At 43.1% G+C, this 24,041-nt stretch overlaps 1 protein-coding gene and 1 non-coding gene across 2 annotated transcripts; both read right to left on the reverse strand.

Annotated features, from left to right (window-relative positions):
• Window positions 1-20,108: 20,108 nt before the first annotated feature.
• COX7C (cytochrome c oxidase subunit 7C) lies at window positions 20,109-23,412 on the reverse strand. Its single transcript, XM_035100275.3, has 3 exons — window positions 23,296-23,412; window positions 21,318-21,448; window positions 20,109-20,212 (listed from the first exon to the last, which is right to left on the reverse strand). The coding sequence occupies exons 1-2, from the start codon at window positions 23,368-23,370 to the stop codon at window positions 21,332-21,334; spliced, it is 192 nt and encodes a 63-aa protein (XP_034956166.1). The 5' UTR covers window positions 23,371-23,412; the 3' UTR covers window positions 20,109-20,212; window positions 21,318-21,331.
• Window positions 21,849-21,910, reverse strand: LOC118077042 (small nucleolar RNA Z39). Its single transcript, XR_004691598.1, has one exon. It is a non-coding gene; the product is annotated as a small nucleolar RNA Z39 (small nucleolar RNA).
• Window positions 23,413-24,041: the final 629 nt, after the last annotated feature.

Consider the following 24,041-nt stretch of genomic DNA (forward strand, 5'->3'; position numbering starts at 1 on the left):
CTCTTATTAAAGATAAATTGTAGCAAATATGCCTTTATTACCCATATGCCTACATGAAGAGACTGATGGATGAGTCTATGTAAGACCTACATAAAAAATCTTCTTGGCTAAGGTTTATCCATTAACCAGATCATTTTATTCAATCCCCAAGTGTCAAGTATAGGAAATGAGCACCTAAATAAGAACTTATTAAGAATATTAATGATATTGTCATATTATTTTAATCAACTGGAGGAATTTTAGAATTTAAATAAATGGGCAGCGCTGTTGGGACGAAGACTGGCAAGATATGTTACACTCTTTAGCATAAAACTTGTATTTATCCTCCATCACCCAATACTATATGCCAGGGGTGAAGAACTTGTGGCCCTCCAGATGTTGCTGAAATTCATCTCATATCAGCTCCAGCCAGCATGACCAGTGGTCAAGGATGATGGGAGTTTGAGTTCAGGAACTTCTAGGGGGGCTACAGGTTCCCCCAACCCTGCAATATGCCCTGCAACACAGTGACAGTGGAACATACAAAGATAAGACTGAATCTTAGACTCCCAGGCTGTTCATAGTTCCCAGGCGCTGCTTCCTCTGCAAAAGCAGTGGGAGACATTGGATCTGGTGTACTGCCTTCCCAGAGGGCTCCATCAGTGGAGCGGATTGGAAAGGGAAGCTGTTTTTTGGCAATTCCCCCTCCCCGTTGCATCTCCCTGAAGAACATCCTCTCCAGAGGTTTGGGGACTGGCTGCATAATATGGCAGCCAGTGGATTCAGTGAGGTCTGTGAGGTATCCTTCACAGCTGCTTATCTGGTTTTCTCACAAGGGAGAGTCAACTCCTAGTTCCAGCATGTTGTGGAGTTGCAAGGGGCTCACCCTCTGCTTCTGAGGAAGCCTCACCTGACTCAGGCACCAGGACCTGGTAGATCCAGACAACAGGAAATGCTCTCAATAGACTTCAGCCTTTTCAAGACCCACATTTAACCCAAACATGCATCTGGGGACTCATTTCCACATGTTGGAATGGTGGTAGGGTTGCTGTTATGTCCCGCCAGGTAGCGGGTCCCAACCTACCATCTGAACACCACTGCTCTATACCAGCCTTCCCAAACTTGGTGCCCTCAAGATGTTGCAGGGCTCCCATTAGCCAAAGGCAATGGGGCCAATGGTTAAGGGTGCTGGAATCGTAGTCCAAAACTGTCTGAAGAGCACAGGGTTGGAGAAGGTCGCTCCACAAAATGTGGCTAAATAGGGAATGCTATCTCAATAGCCCTCCCTTAGATCATTTCCCAATTTGTACAAGTGTGTTAGAGGAGGATGCAGCCCATACAATCTTTCCAGCATTCCCTTCATACTTTTAAGTGCCTTTCAAAATATTAATCACAACTCTAAACCTCTAAAAGCAGCATTTGCAAAACTATATGAGCTGTTGGTCTTAGACTATGAATTTATTCTGCTCTGTAATAAATCACTGGAAAATGAAGCAAAGTCAAGATATAATCTTATAAGACAGCTAACATATATAGTAGTTTCCCATAAAGAACTTTTAATAAAGTGATGGAACAAGATAAGGTGACAAAGCCTGCAACGTTAATGCACCCACAGGAGATGAGTGTATCAGTGTCTGACTTACAGTGTAATTTGTGTGTAAACTTAAATACAGGCATTAAAGTGGTGATAATTGATAAGTTAAAACTCTCTGGTGGGTTGCAAACAATACGGAAATAGCTGCTGTAGTTTTGTTTGTTTTTTAAGAATGAGAGGGAAATGAAGAGAACAAGTTCTCTCAGCACAAATAATCAAATCAAACAGCAGAAATGTGTTTTAAGAGATACCAAACATGGTAAAATCAATGGCAAAACTCTCAGGAACTCCTTGCTAAATTAATAAAAGGATTCTGGAGTCTGAACTCAGCCTAGAGAGCCACTACTGATCCATTGACTTGTTTAATAACACACCTGAACATTCAGATCAATTATGTATCTGTTCCAGACACAGGTTCCATGTATATAGGAAACAATATGTTGAGATTTTAAAATCACAAAAAGGAAAGGTAAATATCGCAAAGGAACTGCCATACTACAGTCAGTAAGTGCTCTTTTAATGCAGCTTGCCAAAGGTAGTTAAACTGTATGTAACAATATTTACCATAAAAGATGTCTGAGATTGGTGTGGGTGATTTTATGTAAACTGCCTTGAGCACTGAATGATGGAAATGTGGGATATAAAAATCTCTAAAACACATAAATGGCTGGAGGGTCAGGTTCAGCATTTATAGCTAGAAGCTGAGTGAAATTTAGTGCTGAACAACAGTTTGTGCATTTGATTCACTATGACTACAACTTTAAGAAGCCACTTCTCTGCGATCCCTTCCACACAATACATCTAAAGCATTATCATACTACTTTAAACAGGCATGGCTTCCCCTGAAGAATTCTGGGAACTGCATTTGTTCAGAGAGTTGATTGAAGACTCCCTAGTCCCCACACGGAGCTACAATTCCTAGGGTTTCTGGAGAAGAGGGATTCACAGATTGAGAGAGAATTGTAGGGATGTGGTTCTCAAGTCACAATTGAAGTGGGTTAAAGCAGTCTAGTGCAACAACAACAACAAAACACCCCTTTTGTAGTTAGGAAAATGACAGGGAAATGCAATAAAAAGTGTGGGATAATGATCAGTTGATGAGAACATCTATAACCTCAGCACAAACAAATCAGGATGAATCAGGATAAATGCTCATTGTCATATAATGTCCCCACAAACAAACCAGAATGCATGCTCAGTAAAGAGCTGAGTTCATCTAACTTCCATGTAAGCTTTGTGTAAATGGAAACCTGTGTGTGGATGAACCCAGGGGCTTGGTGTCAAAGTTATACTTAGCATTAAAAAAAGATACATGAAGACACAGCTTCTTTGGTCATTGGGGGGGGGTCTGTTTTCCTTCTGATATCACTAGGACAGGGGTGGCCAACTCCCAAGAGACTGCGATCTACTCACAGAGTTAAAAACTGGCAATGACCTACCCCCTTTTTTGGGGTTCAAGTCAAAGTTGTTGAGTTTTTTTCAGGGAGGAGGTAAAATGTTGAGCTTTTTTAAGGGTAGCCACAGTTGTTCAGCTTCTTTGGGGGGAGCCAATGATCTACCAGTGATCTACTGCAGACATCCAGTGATCTACCGGTAGATCACGATCTACCTGTTGGACATGCCTGCACTAGGACAATCAGCTGCAGAGTGTACATTAACACTATGGTGTACTCTCTAGAGGCACACCTGACAGGATACTGTTTGCACATTTATGGGCTTTAGTGGTGTTATTTACAATTTTACCAGCATATACTTGGGGGGGAAAGAAAACCAAAAGCATGTGGTCCTCAAACAGCTCTTTAGTTTAGTGAACTATGCATAGCCAGAGAAAGAATTATAACAAGCGTGTCTGTGTGTAAGGGAAAAAATGTTATCAGTTAATAGAGCTCAGAAGGAAGCTGTTTCTTTTATAAGTAAAGGGCAAAATCCTACCTATAAAGCAAGGAACAGGGATTATATTACTTTATTAAAATTAAACTAACTCCCCATAAATCATCCTTTGTATGTTCTTTCAGAGCTAATTTTGGCCTTACCTTCCTTCAGAGCTGCTGCTGCAAGTTAGGGTTCATTTAACAAAATAATAAAATACAATCCCTATTTCCATCCTAGAGGACAGTACTTTTTCCTCTTACCTGCTGGTGGATTAAAATACCAAAGCAGCAGATGGGAGTTTTTAATCTACTAATTACAGTGACTGATGAGATGGGATCTTTGCTGAAATGCACAAACTAGTAATATCCCCCACACCATCTTTAAGATAGGACTCAGCTATACAGTGGCAAATGTATTTTTAAAAATGTTTTTTTAAAAAAACATTTTCACAGTGTTTTTTTTTAATATGTGAGTAGATTCTACCACAGTCTCTGACTAATGAGAGATGATGAAGACGTTATTAACAAACAGATCATACTTTATGTACTCCTTTTAGATAAATTGTGTCCTCCCTCAAAGAGACTTGGCAACTAAACCCTGTGTTGTGGGTGGGTAAGATTGGATAGCCACAACACCCTATTGGTAGTTCCCTCAATGCAGGGTTCAATCAGGCCAATGGGACGCTGTCTAAACGGATCGAGGGACCTACATATGCCCATGCACGTGACCCAGAACTTCCTCTTTTGATGAGTGCATCGGAACACACGCCCACCTCTCCCTACTTTTAGGGTTTTGCGCTTGACCTTGCTATGCCATCGTTTGTTTCGTTGGGACAGGGGCACGGCAGGAATTTCCCCCACTTGGCTGATTGGCTGGTGCCACTTGGGTTTCGCCTGCCGCGTAGCAAATCATCACAACTTGTAAGGTTGCGGATAGGCTTTGGTTCAGGTGATAGGGATGGGGGAATGCTCTCGCCATCCCTATGTGAAGGGTATTCCGTTAAAGGAATCCAGGGACTCAATGGTTTGGCCAACCCTGTGAGGGGTTTGTGCCCGTGCCTGAGTCCAGGGGGACACCTGGGTGGTGGACATAGCTTGTTCCCGGCTTTCTGCCTACCCAGGTGTTCGCCCTTGGCTGACCTATGCTGGTGCCCTGGGTCAGCGCTACCTGCAACGGTGCAGGGAGCTAGTCGAACCAGAGCCTATGCAACCACTCACTTTCTGTAATCAATAAAGTTGTGGCTTAAATTCTGCCAAAAACCAAACCAAAATTTGAGTCTTGTCTGGATTTATTTAAGGGGGAGGTTTAAAGGTCTTAACATGGAACTCTTACAGACTGTTCGAGCATTCAACCATGTAGCAATGAAGGCAGAGAGGGAGAGGCAGGATTTGGCCACTGGCTCCACCACGGACCTCCATGTGTTCACTCAAACTTTAGGACAGAGCCTACCTGGGCAAAGGTGCAGCTGGGTAATTTAAGGCTGCATCCACACAGCTGTTTCATTTCACTTTCCTGACATGTCCCTAATGGTTGATTTCCAAATTATACTTCAGCTTTCACATGGTGTAAAAGCCACTTCTGGAAAATGAATTGAATATAGAGCATGTTCTCAATGGAAATAGTTGATGCAAATAGTTCAGTCTGGGACTGATGGAGCCAATTGCACATCCCTTGGGAGGGAATTCCACCGAACGGAAAAGACCCTGCCTTAAAGTCCATGCTAAGTGTTTTTGGTTTTTGGGTGAATCTGACAGAAGACAATATACTGTTATGGAAACAAGACTATGGGTATAATCAGTGCTTTTTTTCTAGAAAAATAGGTGCCGGTACCCACCATGAAGTTGTTATAGTAAGTGCCACACTTTTTAACCAAAGGGGGGGGGAGTAGAAGAGAGGAGGTGCTGGTTCTTCATACCCTTGAGTACCCCCTGAAAAAAGCACTGGGTATAATTAAGAAATTGCCTTGCAGCTCAGGGCTCACCCAAGCATGCGGATGCCTCGTTTCTCAGCAGCTCTTCTCAGGCTTTACTCTTGTTAGGTCTCAACCACAAATTCTCTGATAGATGGAAGAAGGATGTTTCTTTAATATTATTCTCTAGTCTAATATAATATCTACGTATTGCCCAAGTTCCTTTGCCCAAGTTCAACAAATCCACTTTTTTAAAAATTGACTTTTTGCTGTTACGGAACTGATGGGGAAATGCACTGAAAAGTGTAGGATGAACAAATGATTAATAGGGAAACATATAAACTCCTTGCAAGCAAAACAGGGTTAATGCTCACTGCCATAGAAGCATCCTGCAGACAAAACAGGTTCAATAAAGACCAGGCATAGTCAGTGCCAGATTTACGTATAAGCTAAACAAGCTATAGCTTAGGGCTTCACTCTCTAGGGCCCTCCCCAATAAAGGAACCCCTCCCCACTGTATTTGTATTTCACTATTAATATACTTCTTAATTGTATTTCAGTTCAACAATTACTTTTATAAAATACATATTTTGTTATGTGCAAATGGCTTTAGATGCCTATTAGGTCCACATAGCATATATTCAATACAAAAACAGCAACAATTTGTTGTTGACAAAGGACAGCTGGACATATAAAGGACCCCATTACCTTCAGAAGCTTAGGGCCTCATCCAACCTAAATCCGGCCCTGGGCATAGTCTAATCTCTGCATAAGCTTTGTGTAAGCAAATCAAGATGAACGCTGAATAAATAGGTCATCTAGAGGAACCCTTAATTATTGGACAAGTTCATCTTTGCAGTAGCAACTTTCGAGCTCTCAGATTTCAGCGGTGTCCTGTGCAACAGTAAAATTTGGCCCTCCCCGTCTCTCATGTACCCGTCACACTACCCTAAAACTACCTCTGATCTTCGAATAGCTAGTCCTAAAAATTTCTAGATACACTTTAAAGCTGTTTATGGCTTCAAATGCTAAATTTCTTTCTATCTATCTATATAAAATGTAGGTGCTTTTCTCCGTAACCGCTGAACTGTAATGTAACAAATTTGGCCACAATGTTCCATGCCCATCAGTAAGGGATCTGGCATAAAAAATATTACAAAAAAGCAAACCTTTCATACCTAAAATAATGATTAAACATACAAAAAAGTGGTGCCCAAATTAGACGTCACCAGCAGAAGCTCTGAAGACTCCAGCAGCATCCAATAGAAAGGCAGATCGCCCACTGCTGCCTTGAAAGCTGCGCCACCAGATGACATCACAAAATTCCACAGCAACCAACTGAAAACAGACCTTTTACAGCAACGAGGCCCAACATTGCCAAGTGGAGGTAGGGGCCTGCCGGGGGGGGATGGGGGGCCAAATAGGGGGCAAGGATAGGTAATGGGTCAGAATGGGGTGGGGGGGAGATACAGGGATGAAACCTGCCCTCTCCACAGTATCTCACCTCGGCTTTGCAGACTAGAGTGAGTGGATTTAGGGGCCTGCCTGGGTGGGGGATGGGGGGCGAATAGGCCGCAGCATAGAATCGACTGAATATGGGCCTTTTACAGGGCCGTGCCTTTGGGTAGAATAAATGTTATTTCACATAACACATGTGGGTAGGGGAGTCAGGATTGGGACAGGGCAAAATTTTACAGAACACGCACATTGGGGGAATGATTGTGTGCAAAATGAACGGGTCACAGGGATAACCCGGGGGGGTGGACGGAGGAGAGGGGGGAAATCACAGGGATAAGCCGGGGTGGGGGGAACAGGGGGCATAATAGGTCATAGAAATCACAGGGGTAAGTGGGGAGGGATTAGGGGAGAAGAGGGGGAAAATCACAGGGATAAGCTGGGGTGGGGGGAAGAGGAGGCATAATAGGTCATGGATCAGGACAGAGTTGGGGGATTCACAGGGATTAGGGAGGGGGATGAGGGGGCAATCAAGGGGTGAGGGGAGGAGTGGGGGAATCACAGGGATACGTCATGGATTGGCACAGGGTAGGGGAAATCACACAAATAACCCACAGCAACGCGTGGCACGGCCAGCTAGTATATAGATAAAAACCTTGCAGATACTTTTTCTGCAAGCATTTATGAAGCCGGGGGGTGGGGGGAGTACCAGGAAAGCCAGTTTCTAGGTGGCTCTTGTCACTGCTTTCTTCCAGATTTATGTCACTTTGTGGGCTCATCATTTTTGCTGCAATGGAATAAATATTTACTGTTTGAAAAATGGGAGAGGGGGAATCATGGCACAATTTGCATGGCAATTTTCACAGAAAGTTAGGAACCAGCCAGGCTTGCAGTCATGACCTCCCTCATTTTGGCACGTGATTGTCATTTTCTCTCCTAGGGTATGAAGCTCTTTTGGAGTAGATTGTCCTTTAATAATGGCATGTTCACTGTAGCTTTAAATTGGCTCTTATGCAGAATCCCAGGAAAGAAAATAAAGAATGAAAAGTGAGGGGGGGGGAGTGCTTTTCACTAGGTGCTTGCAAGCTATATGTCTCCCTGCAGGGTAGATGCCTGTAAAAGGCATCTTATTAAATCACATCATAAATGACCCATGTAGTCTAGTTTATTTTAACAATACCGTCTTTCCCACATTTTAAGACACCGTCTTATCACTTTTTTTCCTCAAAAAAACACTGGGTGGCTTATTTTCAGGGAATGTCTTACCGGTATTTTTATTACATCAGGAGCAGTGCCCCTCTTGCTCCCTGTCTCCCTGCGGGGCAGGACTCTTGACTGAAAGAAAATGACGGGCAACAGCCACCACCAAGCTCCATGAGAGGGAGTCTGAGGGAAGGGAGGTGTGTGCATCGCTGGCCCAGCCCTCTCTCCCTGGCCCTGGGATGTTCGTGAGGGAGGGAAGGAGCTCCTCCGAAGGGCTGCTCTCTCTCTCTCCCCTCACAGGTGGGGACTCACTTAATAGCAATCTGCTACACTGGAGCTTCTTAAATTTAAACCAGTACAGTATAATGGAATCTATCTGTGTGATGCAGTCGTAGCAGTAGCCTATACTAAAGCAAATAAGGATCTCTACCAGCCAGCCAACTGCCCAAGACTTAAGAGCGAAAGTTCCAACAATGTAGCACTTTGTAGCACTGATAGCAAAGAGGCTACCGGCTGAGATACTGTAGAAAACAAAGCAGCCAGCTGAGCAGCAATTAAGATGGTAAATGGTAGCAATTAAGTAGCAATTGAGCCAGCAGAAAGCGGGGTGAGATAATCTGCTGGTCCTAACAACCCGTCCGTGTTTCTCTTACCCACAAAATGTTAACTTTTGTGTAGGGTGTAGGGCAGTGTTTAGCAGCTCCTAAACAGCGAGAAGGGGAAAGTCCTTAATCCCCAAGGCAAGGACTGCGCCACCGGCAGCGATCCCGGTACCGGTACAAATCCTTAAAGGGGAAGCTCTACAGACAAGCAATGGAAAGAAAAAAGAATCCTCACTTTTTAAAAGGCTATTAAAAGGGGGAAAGGTGGGGGGAAGCGAGAGGTGGGCTGTGTGTGTGTGTGAGAGAGAGAGAGAGAGAGAGAGAGAGAGGCGGGGGGGGGGGGAGAGAGAGAGAGACGCGCACACAGAGTCTCTCCCTAAAGGGGAAGGCAGCGTCTTCAATCGCCCCTCTTTTTTCCCTCGTGCTTTCATCTTCTCCCCACCGCAAATGCCACTTTTCTCCTCTTCACCAAGCAAGCAGAGCTCACACAGCCTAGCTAAAAAAAAATATTTTGGAATCCTTTTACAGGTATTTTAAAAAATGCTTACAGAAACAGGAGGGGGAATCACGAGGCTGCAGGAACGGCTCTACGGTGCATTTTTACAAGCTTTTAAAAGAAATGCGTGTCTTTGGAGCGACAGTAAAATGGGGAGAGATTTTTATGGGGGAGAGTTGGCTGGCGGGAGGGGGGAAGGGTCTATCACTATGTCTTATTTTCGGGTTATGGCTTATATCGCGCAACTGCTTAGAAATCCTGCTATGTCTTATATTATGGCTACGTCTTAAAAAGGGGGAAACACGGTAGCGAAGTAAAGAGGCATCAGGCCAAATAAATCAAAGGGAAACAAGGTAATAATTGTGCATCACTTCATATGTTCAAAAATATGGAAGTAATGATGCAAACGTGTGATTAAAAAGAACATTATTTTATTAGCCAGGAGGACCAGCTCTTTTTTGTGTGCATTTGGAACACAATGCCCTGCATATTTTGCTGTAGTGCAGGACTAGGGCCTGGGAGACCAGGGTTCAAATTCCCACACAGTCATGAAGCTCACTCTTGGCCTAAGCTACCTCACAGGTGGGTGAGGGATGGCTGGCCAAGTCTGAGTTGGGGCAGCAGTGTGTATGTGGTGTCATGCCCAATGTTGGGCACAACTCACACCTCTGACAGGCAGTATGTGAAGCACGAAGCTTGGATACAGCTCATGGTCTGTCTGGAGAGATGCCAGCCATGAGCCTAGGTTTGGATGTCCTGCAAAGCTAAACCATGACTTGGTTCCTGACAGTGTGGCAGCAGCAATAGCAGGGAAGGACGAAAGGTGCATCGATTTTCATCCCATGCAGCCACAAGCTGTAGGTTCAGCTTTAAACCATACTGGCTTAAAGTGACATGCAAACTAGGCCAGTCTATGTGCCTGGCAGCAAAGCAAGGAGTGACTGGCCTGGCTATCTCAGTTATGGAAGAGAGAGGAGCAGCTACTGCTCTATGATAGGAGGCATTAGCTCGGTTTCCTTGGGCTGGTTGTACCTTATGAAGGTGGCCGTATTGTGGTTGGGCTTGCTGATCAGAAGGTCAGCGGTTCGAATCCCCGCAACGGGGTGAGCTCCCGTTGCTCTCTCCCAGCTCCTGCCAACCTAGCAGTTTGAAAGCATGCCAGTGCAAGTTGATAAATAGGGACCACTGTGGTGGGAAGGTAAACGGCATTTCTGTGCTCTGATTTCCGCCACAGTGTTCTGTTGTGCCAGAAGCGGTTTAGTCATGACCTGGAAAGCTGTCTGGACAAACGCCGGTTCCCTCGGCCTGAAAGCGAGATGAGGACCGCAACCCTTTGATTGTACTTCTGTCCAGGGGTCCTTTACCTTTTTACCTTATTGTATGAACCACTGCAGTTGCGAATGGTAGTGAGTGACCACTTTGCCATGGCGACAAGTATACACTGCTTTGGGCTAAAAGGTGGTACATTAAGAGAGTTTTACTTACTTCCAAATCAGCACCAGCTTAGTCCTGAGACATGCCAATGTCCACAGAATTGTAGAGCTGGAAGGGGACTTCAGACATCAAGTAGTTCTATCCCTTGCTAATGCAGGAAATCTACTACTGCAGCATCTTTTAGAGGTATCCATCCAACCCCCCAGGGGAAGGGTTTAGGGAGCATGCATGGAGAATGGGAAGCCAAGGATAATTGAGAGAGAGCTGAGAGACAAAGTGGAGGAAGAGCAGATGACAGAGAGAGAGCATGCATTACTGAGGGAGAAGCACAGCAGGGAGAGAGATTCTGCTCTAATCCACTGATTTGAAGCTAAGGGGAGAGTTGTGTGTGCTGGAATTTATTAGTCAGAGTTGGCTGCAGGCCTCTATTAAGTCTTTAAGCCACCTGTCTCAGACATGGCACATCTAGGGATGTTGCAAAAACACAGTGAGGTCATATTATAGGTTCCACCTCCTGCTTCCTATTTGCTCACTATTGTTGCAAAAGGGCGCTATATTTTTTTATTTTGAGTGTTCTGTTATGTGATAGCTCAATGAGATGTTGCCCTTGCCAGCTGCACCATCCTCTCTGTTTGCCCTTTTATTCCTCTGCTCATTTGATCACATTGGGAGCCTCGCAAGGAACTTTCTGCTAAACCAATTAACTCCCCCACTGTGAGGAAAGCGGAAAGGAGGAGAAAAGCAAAGCAAAACAAGAAGAACAAGCAGCTATTACCAGGCCCTCTCAAACAAGGAGAGATAAACAGAAAATCTGTACATTAGACCTGCACATGAAGCTGAACACATCCCGTCAGCCATATATGGCAGCTCACCGGGAGATCAATAAAGTTATTTTTGCTGGCTGCCTGAGACTTCAAGAACAGGAGGGCTGTCAAGCCCACGGCAGGCTATACGATGGCTAGATTCGCACATCATGTTAAGCCATGGCTTATTTTAATCATACTTATTTTAAGCTCATTTTCTTTACCCCCGACTCCACACCTGAGCATCAGAGCTATGCAGAATTTAATGGGCAAATGGTCTGTTAAATTATGGAAATTCCAAAATGTCCCACAAAATCTTAAAATTGCACATTCTGGGCCTAGGAGCTGACACAACGAAATTCACAGCATACCGAGTGTTTTTGGAGCCTGCGGGGATGACAAAAGCTCAGCACAATCACATATAATTATCCTTCTCACTTGCGACTGTGAAGCAGCTTGGTGTGCATACCAGAAAAAAAGTTTCAGAGGGTTTTGAAGGAGCAGTTAAAGACCACCGAGTTACAAAATACCCAGCCAAACTGACATCTAAATTGTCCTTGCACATATTGGGGATTAAGAAAAAAATCATTCATGGCCCAGTTGTGCCTGGAATTTGCAATAAAGCACAGGCTTTTGTAAACTAAGGTGCAGACCATGCCGATCACTGGGCTGCTGTCAGGACAAACTGTATTCTAATTGCTGGTTCTCAATGCTTTTTGACGTAGTTTAATTATTGTTCTTAACTAGTTTATTTTATTTTTAAATGTGTATCCCGCCCTTCATCCAAAGATGAACAGGGCTGTTCCAGACCCTCCAAGTGTCCCTATTGTCCAGGGATGTCCCTGATTTAGAGAAGCTGTCCTGGTTTCTGATTTAATCCTGAAATGCCACGCTTTTCCTTAGGATGTTCCTATTTTCATTGGAGAAATGTTGGTGGGTATGGAGTTACCTGACCCCCAAACTGTGTGAAGCAATCCTGTATAGGGAAGGTTTTTTTTTTTAAAAAAGTTTCATGTTACATTATGTTTTTATACATGTTGGAAGCCGCCCACAGTAGCTGGGGCAACCCAGTAAGCTGAGTGGGGTATAAATAGTAAAATTATCATTATGGAATGGGACTTTCCTATTTTCATCGGAGAAATGTTGGAGGATATGCTGTTCGCAACATAAAAATACAAAATGAGAAAACAGAATACATAATAAACCAAGCCAATAGCCCCTCTTTCCACAAACACATTTAAAAGGTCGCTGAATGTTAATTGGCCCAAAGCCTGGTTATAGAGAAATGCATTTGCCTGGCAGCTAAAGATATGTAATGAAGGTGCCAGGCAAGCCTCCCTGGGGAGAGCATTCCACAAGCAGGGAGCCACTGCAGAGAAGGTCCTTTCCTTTGTTGCCGTCCTCTGGACCTCTCATGGAGGAGACACATTAAGAAGGGCCTCAGAAGAGAATCACATTGCTTTGTTTTCATTACTTTGCATTTTATAACAATCTTTTTAAATGCTGGAAGCTACCTTGAAGCCCAATTTGAGATCCTGGTCCAGAAACCCCAGCTACTACATACTCTCCGACACCGGGACAGCAAAATTCAGGACACAATGCAATAAGAGGAGGGATAGATGGGTAGGTGATGCAATGATTCAAGCATGTTTCATTTATTGCAGCATTTTATGCCACCAAATAGCAATGTTCTCTGGGAGGCTTACAAGGAATAGAAGACCGAGGTATAATAATATAGAATAAAAAGTAAACCGAATCCAGCAACAACAGACAATCAACTGAGAATAGCAGAGTGAAATAGTGTTACTAAAAACATATACATTGCCAAAAAGGATAAAATACATCATCATAAAAAAGCAAAAGGGGATGCTGGCATATCGTTTTTGGGAGGGTAGGGGGGTTGTTGCTGTTATTGATATTAATTTTTTGCATATTGATTTTAGATCTTGTGGAAGTTCTTCAATTTGGTGTGTACTTTTTGATGTTTTATTTATTGTTTATGACTACCTTTGTTATGTTCGTAACTACATGTTTTTTCATGTTGCAAGCCACCTTGAGCATGGTTTTAACTATGGAAAGGCGGAATACAACTGAAATGATGTAGGTATGTTTGTGTTTTCTGCCCAGGTACTGGCTAGTGTTGGGCAACTGTAGCACCCTGCTTGTGGTTGACACTTAGCTGGAATGAAATATTCAATGCAGCAATAGAGAAAATAATTTATTTGTCAGACAAATAAATGATAGGCACAGTGGTATAGTTACCAAAAAACTCTGCCTGCTCTAGCCCTGCTGGTCAGCACTTATATTCCCTCAGCCCAGCTCCCTTGCTCCTCCTTTTGGCTGCCTCTGTCCAATCAGCTTGGTTGAAATTCCTATTGGCTGTGTGCTAGAGCCAATAATAAAAGATACACCCATTTCCTATTACCTTTTATGGGAGACAAAGAGCTATATTTCCTTCTATCATAAATGGCAGACAAGTAGTCATATATCTTTACATTTGCCTAAACAAGGAACCTTAATTACCAGATCACCTTTGCCCTTGCATTCCAAAACAAATGGCTAAAACAAAATGATTAAAACAGATGGCTATGGTAAAAAATTCTATCTAAACAAAAGCCTGGATGTGCATTCCCACACACCTAGGAGCCATAAGAATCTAACATAAGAATCTAACATTTCTTACTTTCTAAATCCTTTGCATAACTCCATTGAGCCAACAAATCTCATAAAAGGCACATTGTTTTATAATAGTATAAAATATAACAAAAACTTTCAGAAAAGGTTTGTGTACAAAAGACCTCAAGCAAAGCAGAGGCTTGAAAAGACTCTTTAGAAATGAGCCCCCCCTTTCCTTCCCCCAGCTGCTTTTGTCATTGTTTAGTCATTTAGTCGTGTCCGACTCTTCGTGACCCCACGGACCATAGCACGCCAGGCACTCCTGTCTTGCACTGCCTCCCGCAGTTTGGTCAAACTCATGTTCGTAGCTTCGAGAACACTGTCCAACCATCTTGTCCTCTGTCGTCCCCTTCTCCTAGTGCCCTCAATCTTTCCCAACATCAGGGTCTTTTCCAAGGATTCTTCTCTTCTCATGAGGTGGCCAAAGTATTGGAGCCTCAGCTTCACGATCTGTCCTTCCAGGGAGCACTCAGGGCTGATTTCCTTAAGAATGGATAGGTTTGATCTTCTTGCAGTCCATGGGACTCTCAAGAGTCTGCTCCAGCACCATAATTCAAAAGCATCAATTCTTCGGCGATCAGCCTTCTTTATGGTCCAGCTCTCACTTCCATACATCACTACTGGGAAAACCATAGCTTTAACTATACGGACCTTTGTCGGCAAGGTGATGTCTCTGCTTTTTAAGATGCTGTCTAGGTTTGTCATTGCTTTTCTCCCAAGAAGCAGGCGTCTTTTAATTTCGTGACTGCTGTCACCATCTGCAGTGATCAAGGAGCCCAAGAAAGTAAAATCTCTCACTGCCTCCATTTCTTCCCCTTCTATTTGCCAGGAGGTGATGGGACCAGTGGCCATGATCTTGGTTTTTTTGATGTTGAGCTTCAGACCATATTTTGCGCTCTCCTCTTTCACCCTCATTAAAAGGTTCTTTAATTCCTCCTCGCTTTCTGCCATCAAAGTTGTGTCATCTGCATATCTGAGGTTGTTGATATTTCTTCCGGCAATCTTAATTCTGGTTTGGGATTCATCTAGTCCAGCCTTTCGCATGATGAATTCTGCATATAAGTTAAATAAGCAGGGAGACAATATACAACCTTGTCGTACTCCTTTCCCAATTTTGAACCAATCAGTTGTTCCATATCCAGTTCTAACTGTAGCTTCTTGTCCCACATAGAGATTTCTCAGGAGACAGATGAGGTGATCAGGCACTCCCATTTCTTTAAGAACTTGCCATAGTTTGCTGTGGTCGACACAGTCAAAGGCTTTTGCATAGTCAATGAAGCAGAAGTAGACGTTTTTCTGGAACTCTCTAGCTTTCTCCATAATCCAGCGCATGTTTGCTATTTGGTCTCTGGTTCCTCTGCCCCTTCGAAATCCAGCTTGCACTTCTGGGAGTTCTCGGTCCACATACTGTCATTAGCCCTTCCCAATTGCTTCTAATATTCTCAGTAAACCTTATACTTTAGAAAAATAATGGCTAGGACTCTCTCATGGTATCACTTTCTGTTAAACAATATTTACCAACTCTTAATTAGTGTATTTGCAGCTGGATTGTATTTTCTAAATATGCAGGTTCATCTCCCAGCCCGTAATTTTAACCTTTTACAACCTGAGAGGTTGTAAGGGCCTTTTGCTTGTCATAAATCAGGGGGCCCTAGCAAGGAGAGCAGGAAAATGAACAAACAACAGTTAGAATGCTTTAGCCGGCTGGAGCAGCATTAAACATTTGCAAATATATCTTTTAAATTCATACAGGCCTCAATCAGGTGCCTCACAACTTCAAGGTCCCTGTTCTCCCTTCTTAGGGTTCTTTATTTTGAAAACAGACTTGGATCAGACAGTTCTTCGAATTTTCCTTTGTAAAGTAGGGCACATGGACAGCTTCAACAGCTCTGAAAATCAATCGACCCTGAAATTCATAGTTTAAAAGTTGTAACGGCCTGGACGTGGTGCCGAAAAGACTGTAAGAAGGGACAACATGAGCCTCTTGAGGGCATTAAAGAGAGCAGAGGGCCTTCTTGGTAGTGACACCCTCCATGTGGAAAGCCCTCCCTTCAAATGTCAAGGAGATAAATGATTACACAACTTTTAGAAGACATCTGAATACAGCCCTGTATCGGGAGGGTTTTTTAATGCTTGATGTTTTTATTATGTTTAGATATGCTGTAAGCCAACCAGAGTGGCTGGAGAAACCCAGCCAGATAGGTGGGGTATAAGTAATGAAATAATAAATAATGAAATAATAAATACACCTGGTATGCCCCGCGGAGGACCTTAAGGTCCACAAACAACAATATTCTGGAGATCCCAAGCCATAAGGTGGCTAGATTGGCCTCAACTAGGGCCAGGGCCTTTTCAGTATTGGCCCCAACTTGGTGGAACGCTCTTTCACAGGAGACCAGGGCCCTGTGGGATTTGTCATCTTTCCGCAGGGCCAGCAAGACAGAGCTGTTTCGCCTGGCCTTTTGGTTGGATTCAGTCTGACCCCTGTGTTTTCCTCCCTCATGGTTTGGATTTATGGACTACTTAAAATGAGGCTGCATTTTAAATTTTAATATTGTATTTTGATCTGTATTTTAATTGTTTTCTTTTCTTTTATGTCTTATTGTAATTTTATTGGTGTTAGCCGCCCTGAGCCCGGTTTTGACTGGGGAGGGCGGGGTATAAATAAAAAATTTATTATTATTATTATTATTATTATTATTATTATTATTCAGTTACATGGGAGCCGCCACCACCATTTACCCCAGTATTGCTGTTTTTTGACCTCTGTTTTAGCAATTGTCTCCAATAGCAAAGTTCGTCTAGAGTGAAAATTGTAGCAAAAATGAAGTTTTAAGATGTTCAAAGCAACTTAAAATGCACATTTTCCTGCACATAAGCTGCATTAAATTCAGTGGGTAAACTCTGCCTATATATGCCAATTGTAAAATCCAAATCGTTAATATTTTACACACCAAGCTTTTAGGAAGCTTTTAGTCTTTCCAGAATAAGCCATTTAGACCTCATAATTCTGTATACATTTAAAAAACAAAAACAAAAAAAATGTCCCTTGATATTGTTAGAGCCACCAGTTCCATCTACATCCCTTGGGAGATGTATGCTATCATTTTCTACTCTGGTTAACCACAGCTTGTTCATGTCCAAGTGACCTTTTCCAGGATGAGTGGAGTGCTAAGTGTGGTAAATGAGTTGTGTTCCCTCATCTGGCTTGACAGATGTTTTGATTTTCTTGGCATTTGCAGGAATGCACAAACAATTATGAGTGATAGAGCTTATGTGCCAGGAGTAAAGCCAGCTACCTTGCAATGCACATTAGGCATCATTTCAGTATGATGAATCTGGCACTTTGTGTTGTACTCACAGAACTTTATCAATATTTGGGAAACCATAAGCAGGGAAAATGCTGCTCTGGGAAAAGGTCGCTCCTTCCTGACTTATCATGTGCCACGAGGATGATTTAAAGAGCTTTTCAGAATCGACATTCATTGCAAGTCATAAAAAATAATAAACAAGCAGAATTCCTGCCATGTACTGCTCAGAAGCTGAACTGATTAGCGTTAGGTGCTTGTGCAGACCATTAATTGTCCCCAAATCAGCTTCTTGCTAGTGAACGCATGAAAAACTGTCACCCAGTCTCATTTGTTCATTCAGTGTTGTTGGTCATATTTATTTCTGAATATCGTGCTCTCTTGAAGGTTCACTGCAGGTAGCAATATTTACACCCTCTCTTGACAACCCAACAACAGGTTACCATGCTTTTAGCTCATTTTAGATACTCGAAACAGAGAGGTTGAGAGAGAATGGTTTGTTAGCAGTCATGTCACAGAGCCATGGCAAACATCTCCACCCCCACCACCTTGGCGATAATCAGGATTCTGTAGCTGAACTGTTTTGGGACACAGTGTTTTCCTTCCTAAAGGAGCAGATATTTTACTATAGAATCACAGGATCATAGGGTGGAAGGGACCTTGAGGATCATCTAATCCCACGATTCCCAATGTGGGGCACACCCCACAGGGGGGGCAATTAGATTTTTAAGGAGGGGCAATTCGAGAATGAGTTAACAGTAGATGGCCTTTTAGGCTTCCTCCAAGTAGGAGTTCCCTTTTTGAATATGTAACGGGGGGGGGGGGGGGGACATCAAGATTTTAGATGCTTAGGTGGGGCATGGCCAAAAAAAAGGTTGGGAACCACTGATCTAATCCAACTCCCTGTAATGCAGGACTATGCAACTGTCCTGCATGGGGACTGAACCTACAACCTTGGTGTAATAATATTATTTTAATATTATTTATACCCCACCCATCTGGCTGGGTTTCCCCAGCCACTCTGGGTGGCACCACACTCGAACCAACCGAGCTATCATGTTTTATTGTATTTAATAATATTACTGCTCATTCTGGGTATTAATAGCAGTGTTATGTGAAATTGATGTTTAAATAGAAATCTGTAGCTTATTCGGCCAAATGTAAAAAGCTTCCCTCTTTGAACAAGTATTCCTACTCGTTTGTGTTGCATCTCAGCATGCAGGTAATGGATGACTCTAGTATCTAGATCTATTATATAAACTGCAACCATACCAAGGAGTTAATGGAGTTTACATAATATTTCCCATTTGCTTTCTACTGGGCGAGAACACAAAATACAAAGGACACAGGACTTGAAATGTTACGTTTTGTGCCCAGTATGAACAACGGTGCCATAAAGGATAAGATTCAGGCACAAGAAAGCACATTTTCATGCAGCAGTTAAAACTATAGAACTTGCTCTCACAGTAGGGTAGCGATGGCTACCAGCTTGGGTGGCTTCTGAAAGAGGATCAAATTCCTTGAAGACCATGCTATCAATGGCTATTAGCCATGATGGTTTTGTTCTGCCTCCAGTTAAGAGGCAGTACTGCTTCCGAATACCAGTTACTGGGAGAAAAGAATGCTCCCCTGCTCAGATCCTGTTTGATGGTTTCCCACAGGTCTGCTTGGTCACTGTGAGAACAGTTGGGCCATTGGCCTGATCAAGCAGATTGCTATGTTCAGAATGTAGCTAAGATACCAGTAGTTTAGCAGTTAATTTCTGGTGGACCATCTGTTGAGATTTCCCATAAATTACACTCAATTACAAGGCCTATCTGATCCAGCAAGGCACTTTTTAAAATTCTTAAGACAAAAACTTCTTACGAAGGGTTGCTTAATCATTTCTATGGGAGATAGCCAATGACAGTCATACTCAGGGTAGACCCTTTGCAGCCAAGTACATTGATTTCAGTGGATCTAGTCCAGGTTTGGCTTACTTTGTGATCACTGTAGATCACTTGCCTTATAACAATTAGTAGGCCAGAAAGCAGATGAGGAACCCAGGGTGGTAATACTAACATGTAAAAAGCTCCCCACCTTAAAAATAATAATTTTTAAAACTGTTGGAAAAAGAATGTTTGTAGTAAAACTAGAAATGGATTTGGGCAGGAAGATTAGTTCTGGTACTAATGACAAATTCTTGAGCATGTATTCAGAGACATCCGGTTACTTATTTCTTAGCATGTTTTACCTGAGTCACTGTTTTGCACATGAGTCTAGGTTGGTGGACCTCAGGGCTGCAGTAAAATAACAAATTCTATCCCTGCAGGAATTCTATAAGAATTCTGGTTTAAAAGGTAACTGTGTTTTTTTTATTAAGTATGCTTAGGACTGCAGACCAATGCTTTCTAAACTAGGAGCAAACCATGCTGCTCTTTCTACAGATGGGAGTGGCATACCAGCACTGAGTGCAAGAGAAAAAGTAGTCCAGCCGCAACAACTAAGATACATTGCTCACAGCTGGACCCCTATCAATGGAGGCTGGGCCACCAAGGCTGATGAACAGCCTCAAATAGAACATCATCCCTCAGCGAAAAAGTCAAGTTGCCCAGATTTATACCAGTAATTGCATATTATAGAGAAACTGAAAGGTGTGTACTGTATATGAAGATACCAAACAGACTGAATTAAGGCAAAATATAGAAGTCCCAGCTCAATTTTAATGAGGATGGAATGATTTCTGCATTGTGGATTTCAATAACTGAGCAGCAAGCAGAAATAAAAGCCCACCACTATTTTCAGATTTAATTTTTATTTACAAACACATCCAGTGTGATTAGTCTTAGGAGTATGCTTTCTTTCAGAAAAGTTGTACTCTAGATAAACTTCCATCTTCACTCTGAAAGAGAAATAAATAAATCAGGCAAACGAACAAAAAGCACTTTCTTACAAACACCTTGCAGTGAATTAAATCAAAACCAATCAAATTGTGAAGTATACTCCAAAGGCATCATCACACACAGATCAGACTTATGCATTAATATTTCACTGAACATTGTGAAATTAGTTCTGATGTAGACATTGGAAGCTGTTTTATATTAGCTCAGAATACTTCTCCATCTGGTCCACAACTGTCTTCCCTGAATAACAGCAGTTTGCCAGATTCCAGGAAGAGATTTTTCCCATTAATTGTTAATATCATTTCAACTGGAAATGCTGAAGGCTGGATCCGGGATCTTGTGAATGCAGATGGTCCAACAATGTCCCATGTCCCTGCTCTTGTTTTATACAGCTTCCTTTTATTATTATACACGCCACAATCTTGAAATGCCTTTATTGTGTCTGAAGAGCTTTTAAATTGTTTTGTGTAGGTGTTATACTTTATACAATGGGGGGGGGCATTCCAAACCCCTGGCCAGCAACAATGGGGCTTATAGAAATGGCTGCCATCCATGATGGCTAGCACAGGTGGTGGTGGAGTATGGGGAAACAGGTAAAATTCCACTTTACTATGCCAGCTCCCAATGAAGGTGCCCATATAAGGCCCATCACTGATACATAATGGTAGACAGCTGGTTCAGGATCTAGCTGTAAAGGCAAAGGTGCAACACCTTTTGCTTAAGTACTTTCCCTTCTTTCACCTCAACAGCAGAGATCAAACTTGCTATGAAGCTGACAAGCTTAAATATTTTGTTAGTGCATTTAAATGAGGGCTCCCACCTTAATATTTTTGATGCCACCAATTCAAACCTGGATTTAAACAAAGGCAATTTATATGTGTGTAACTTGTTCTACGTGCATTACCCAGAATTTTAACTACTCACAAGAATTGCGCCTAACACTCAAAGAACAACACATTAGTATTTGTATTTCTTCACCAGCAATCAAACATTTAGTATTAAAACAAAAAATTGTAGTGTATGTATATTTCTGTGACAATCCAAGTCATCCACTGGAACACAATAACAAACTTTGAGAGATGTAAGACAAATAGTAGTGATTACCCATTAATGTATGTTCACTTCTTGAGCAGCTGGTGCCTCACTATAAGAAAAGGAGCAGCAAATCCACTTCCAAAGAAGGCTGCCATCATTGCCAATAATCGCCATTTGTTTTCCACAGAAAAAGGGAGGTTCTGGAGAGACAAGAATTTTGAAGTTCTTTTATAGCAGTGGTACCAAGTTATTAATATGTAATGTGCAAAAGCTATAAAAATGAAGGAAATTAAAGACTTAATTGCTCTGATCCCAATCATTATCTAACTGTACTCAATGTGCATTCAACCATATTTTTAAGAAGTGGCAGTGTTGGTACCAAGACAGATTTTTGCCCTGCATACGGGAAGACTTCATGTACAATTTGAGCCAGGGTATTCATTTGCTTGACTCTTGGAGTATCGAGGCGTAAACACTGGTAAATCATAGGTGAGACTGAGATCATGACCGAATTGTATTTTCATGGCATTATTGCAGTCTCACCATTTTGGTTCCCTCACAAATGATCTCCTGGCAATGGGATTCACAAAGAGGACTAGGTACATCAGAAAGCGTTTACAGTATCATCATTATTCATACTGTTATGTTCTCATCATTTGTACCACTGGAAGCTTAGCAGCCAAGGAGGGAGAATCATGTTGCATAAGCAAGAATATTGTACTATGTCAATGCTTAAAGCCCACAAAGTGATGAACTGAGTTCAATGTCTATAGATGGGATCTAATATGACAACTCCACAATGTTGGGATAGCTCAGTTGGTAAACCATGAGACTCAGGGTTGTGGGTTTGAGCTCCAAGTTGAAAATGATTCTTGCACGGCAGAGTTGGACTAGATGACCTTTGTTGTACTTTCCAACTCGACAATTCTATGACTGATGATCTAATGAGTTACGCACACCAGTGAAACGTTCTGTTGGACGTTTTTCAACCCGCATCTTTCTCTCCTGTGATAAAATGTAGTACTATTTTGAAACCAATGAGATTTTCAAGACCAGTTTCCAGTATGAAACTGGGGTACTTTATAAGAAATCCCACCTAAAGCAGCCCTTTAGACCAATGGTTTCATATTAGCTAAGTACTGCAGACCCGTTTTTCAAAAGCCAAGCCACAGACCCCCTACTTTTGAAATTTTTGATACCCTTGTTGTAGTTTTTGTAATGTGAATGGTATCATGGGCCTTCTGGGGTCTGAGGACCACCCACTGGGAACCACTGCTTCGATCCACACTAGCTTACCTCCCATTTTGTAAAATGCATTTGCCTCATACGCTGAAGGCTGCAGCCCGTAGCCAATACATGGAGCCATTTTCCCCACTGGGGAAATTTTTCCTTTTATTTCCGCCCCAACATATAGGATGACCCCTATTTTTTTTTTCAACCCCAAAATAAGAAATCGATATTTATTAAGCTTTATTATTGTTGTTGAGATTGCCCACCAGTTGCTCAGATTTTTAGAGGGAAGTTAGCCAATTTGTTTGAGCTATTTTTGGGGGGAGGGGATCACCTTTCAGTTGTTTAGATTTCTTTTTAGAGGGAAGTTCAGCTTTTTCTTTTTTGAGCGATCGCCCACTCTGTACTTCAGGGTTAAAAAGGTAAAGGTAAAGGACCCCTGACAGTTAAGTCCAACAACATCAACAATTTGTTGTTGTAAGCAGCTGTAGGGCGACGCAAGGCCCTAGTGGAAGAGAAACGGCTGGGGTACTGATTGCTATATGACCTCCAAGAAAACGAATGAAGAACAATCGCTTCGCTAAGGAAATTGGGGTGGGAGGGGGGAATCAGCACCCCTCCCTCAAGGACCCCCCTCGGCCCCCTCAAGCCCAAGCGCCAACCAAGAAGCACCCCCGAGACCCGAAGAGGCGCAAATGTCCCAGCATGGCGGGCAGATACCTCCCGGGAAGCTCCCCTGGGCCAGGCCCGTCCAGGCCAAGGGAGGAGACGGGGGGGGGGGGTAGGAAAGCCCCTGACTTCCCCTGCCCCGTCCTACCTTTCCAGGCCCCTCCTCATAATGCGAACGGCGAATGGCCGAGGTGGTGAACCGGCGGACGCTGGCACCCAACATGGCGCCGGGAGGACGAGCACGCAACAACCGGCAGCGGAGGGAACCTGAGCGGAAACTGGCTGCCTCTTCCCTGGACACGACCTTCGCGGCTTGGCGGGGGGTCACCAGGCCCAGTGCCTTATGGGAAAAGCGGATTAGAACAATAACGGAGGCCGAAGCGGGGTAGGAAGCCCCGAAGCATCATGGGAGTTGTAGTTCCCGCGGGCTGGGCGGCGCTGAGGGAAGGGCGGAGCGACGCGGCAGCCTCGAGATTTCGCGCCCCGTGGAGCGTCAAGTGTCATGTTTGTTATGCTTAGGCTGAAAGGCGGCTGGGGGCGGCAGGAAGAAGCTTTCCAAACAAGCGCCCCCCCCCCACCGCCGTGCGATAAAACTCTGGTTGGAGTGGGAGAGATGCTGCCCGGCCCGACACGTGGTGCTGAGAGAGTCTGCGAGAGCGCCGAGCACGGAGACCCTGGGCAGCTCCACGTGTCATATATTTAGGGAGTTCCTCGTGTTCTCGGCGTGCATTTCATTTGACACGTGAATACTAGTCATATTAGTACTATCAATAACAGCAACAATGTTTTTTTTAAATAAATCATTCTATAACTTGCTTGCCTGTGCATATTATTCATATTGTTATCAGTAATAGCAGCAACAATGTTGGTTTTTTTTTGTTTTTTAAAACCCCC

Source organism: Zootoca vivipara, chromosome 10 (genome assembly GCF_965207765.1).
Source record: "Zootoca vivipara chromosome 10, rZooViv2.hap1.1, whole genome shotgun sequence".
Lineage (NCBI taxonomy): Eukaryota > Metazoa > Chordata > Lepidosauria > Squamata > Lacertidae > Zootoca > Zootoca vivipara.

Coding starts and splice junctions, on each gene's coding strand:
- COX7C (XM_035100275.3), bottom strand. CDS start 23,370: ATGTTGGGTGCCAGCGTCCGCCGGTTCACCACCTCGGCCATTCGCCGT. Junction 21,449..23,295: donor ATGAGGAGGGGCCTGGAAAG/GTAGGACGGGGC, acceptor TTGTCTCTCCAG/AACCTCCCTTTTTCTGTGGA.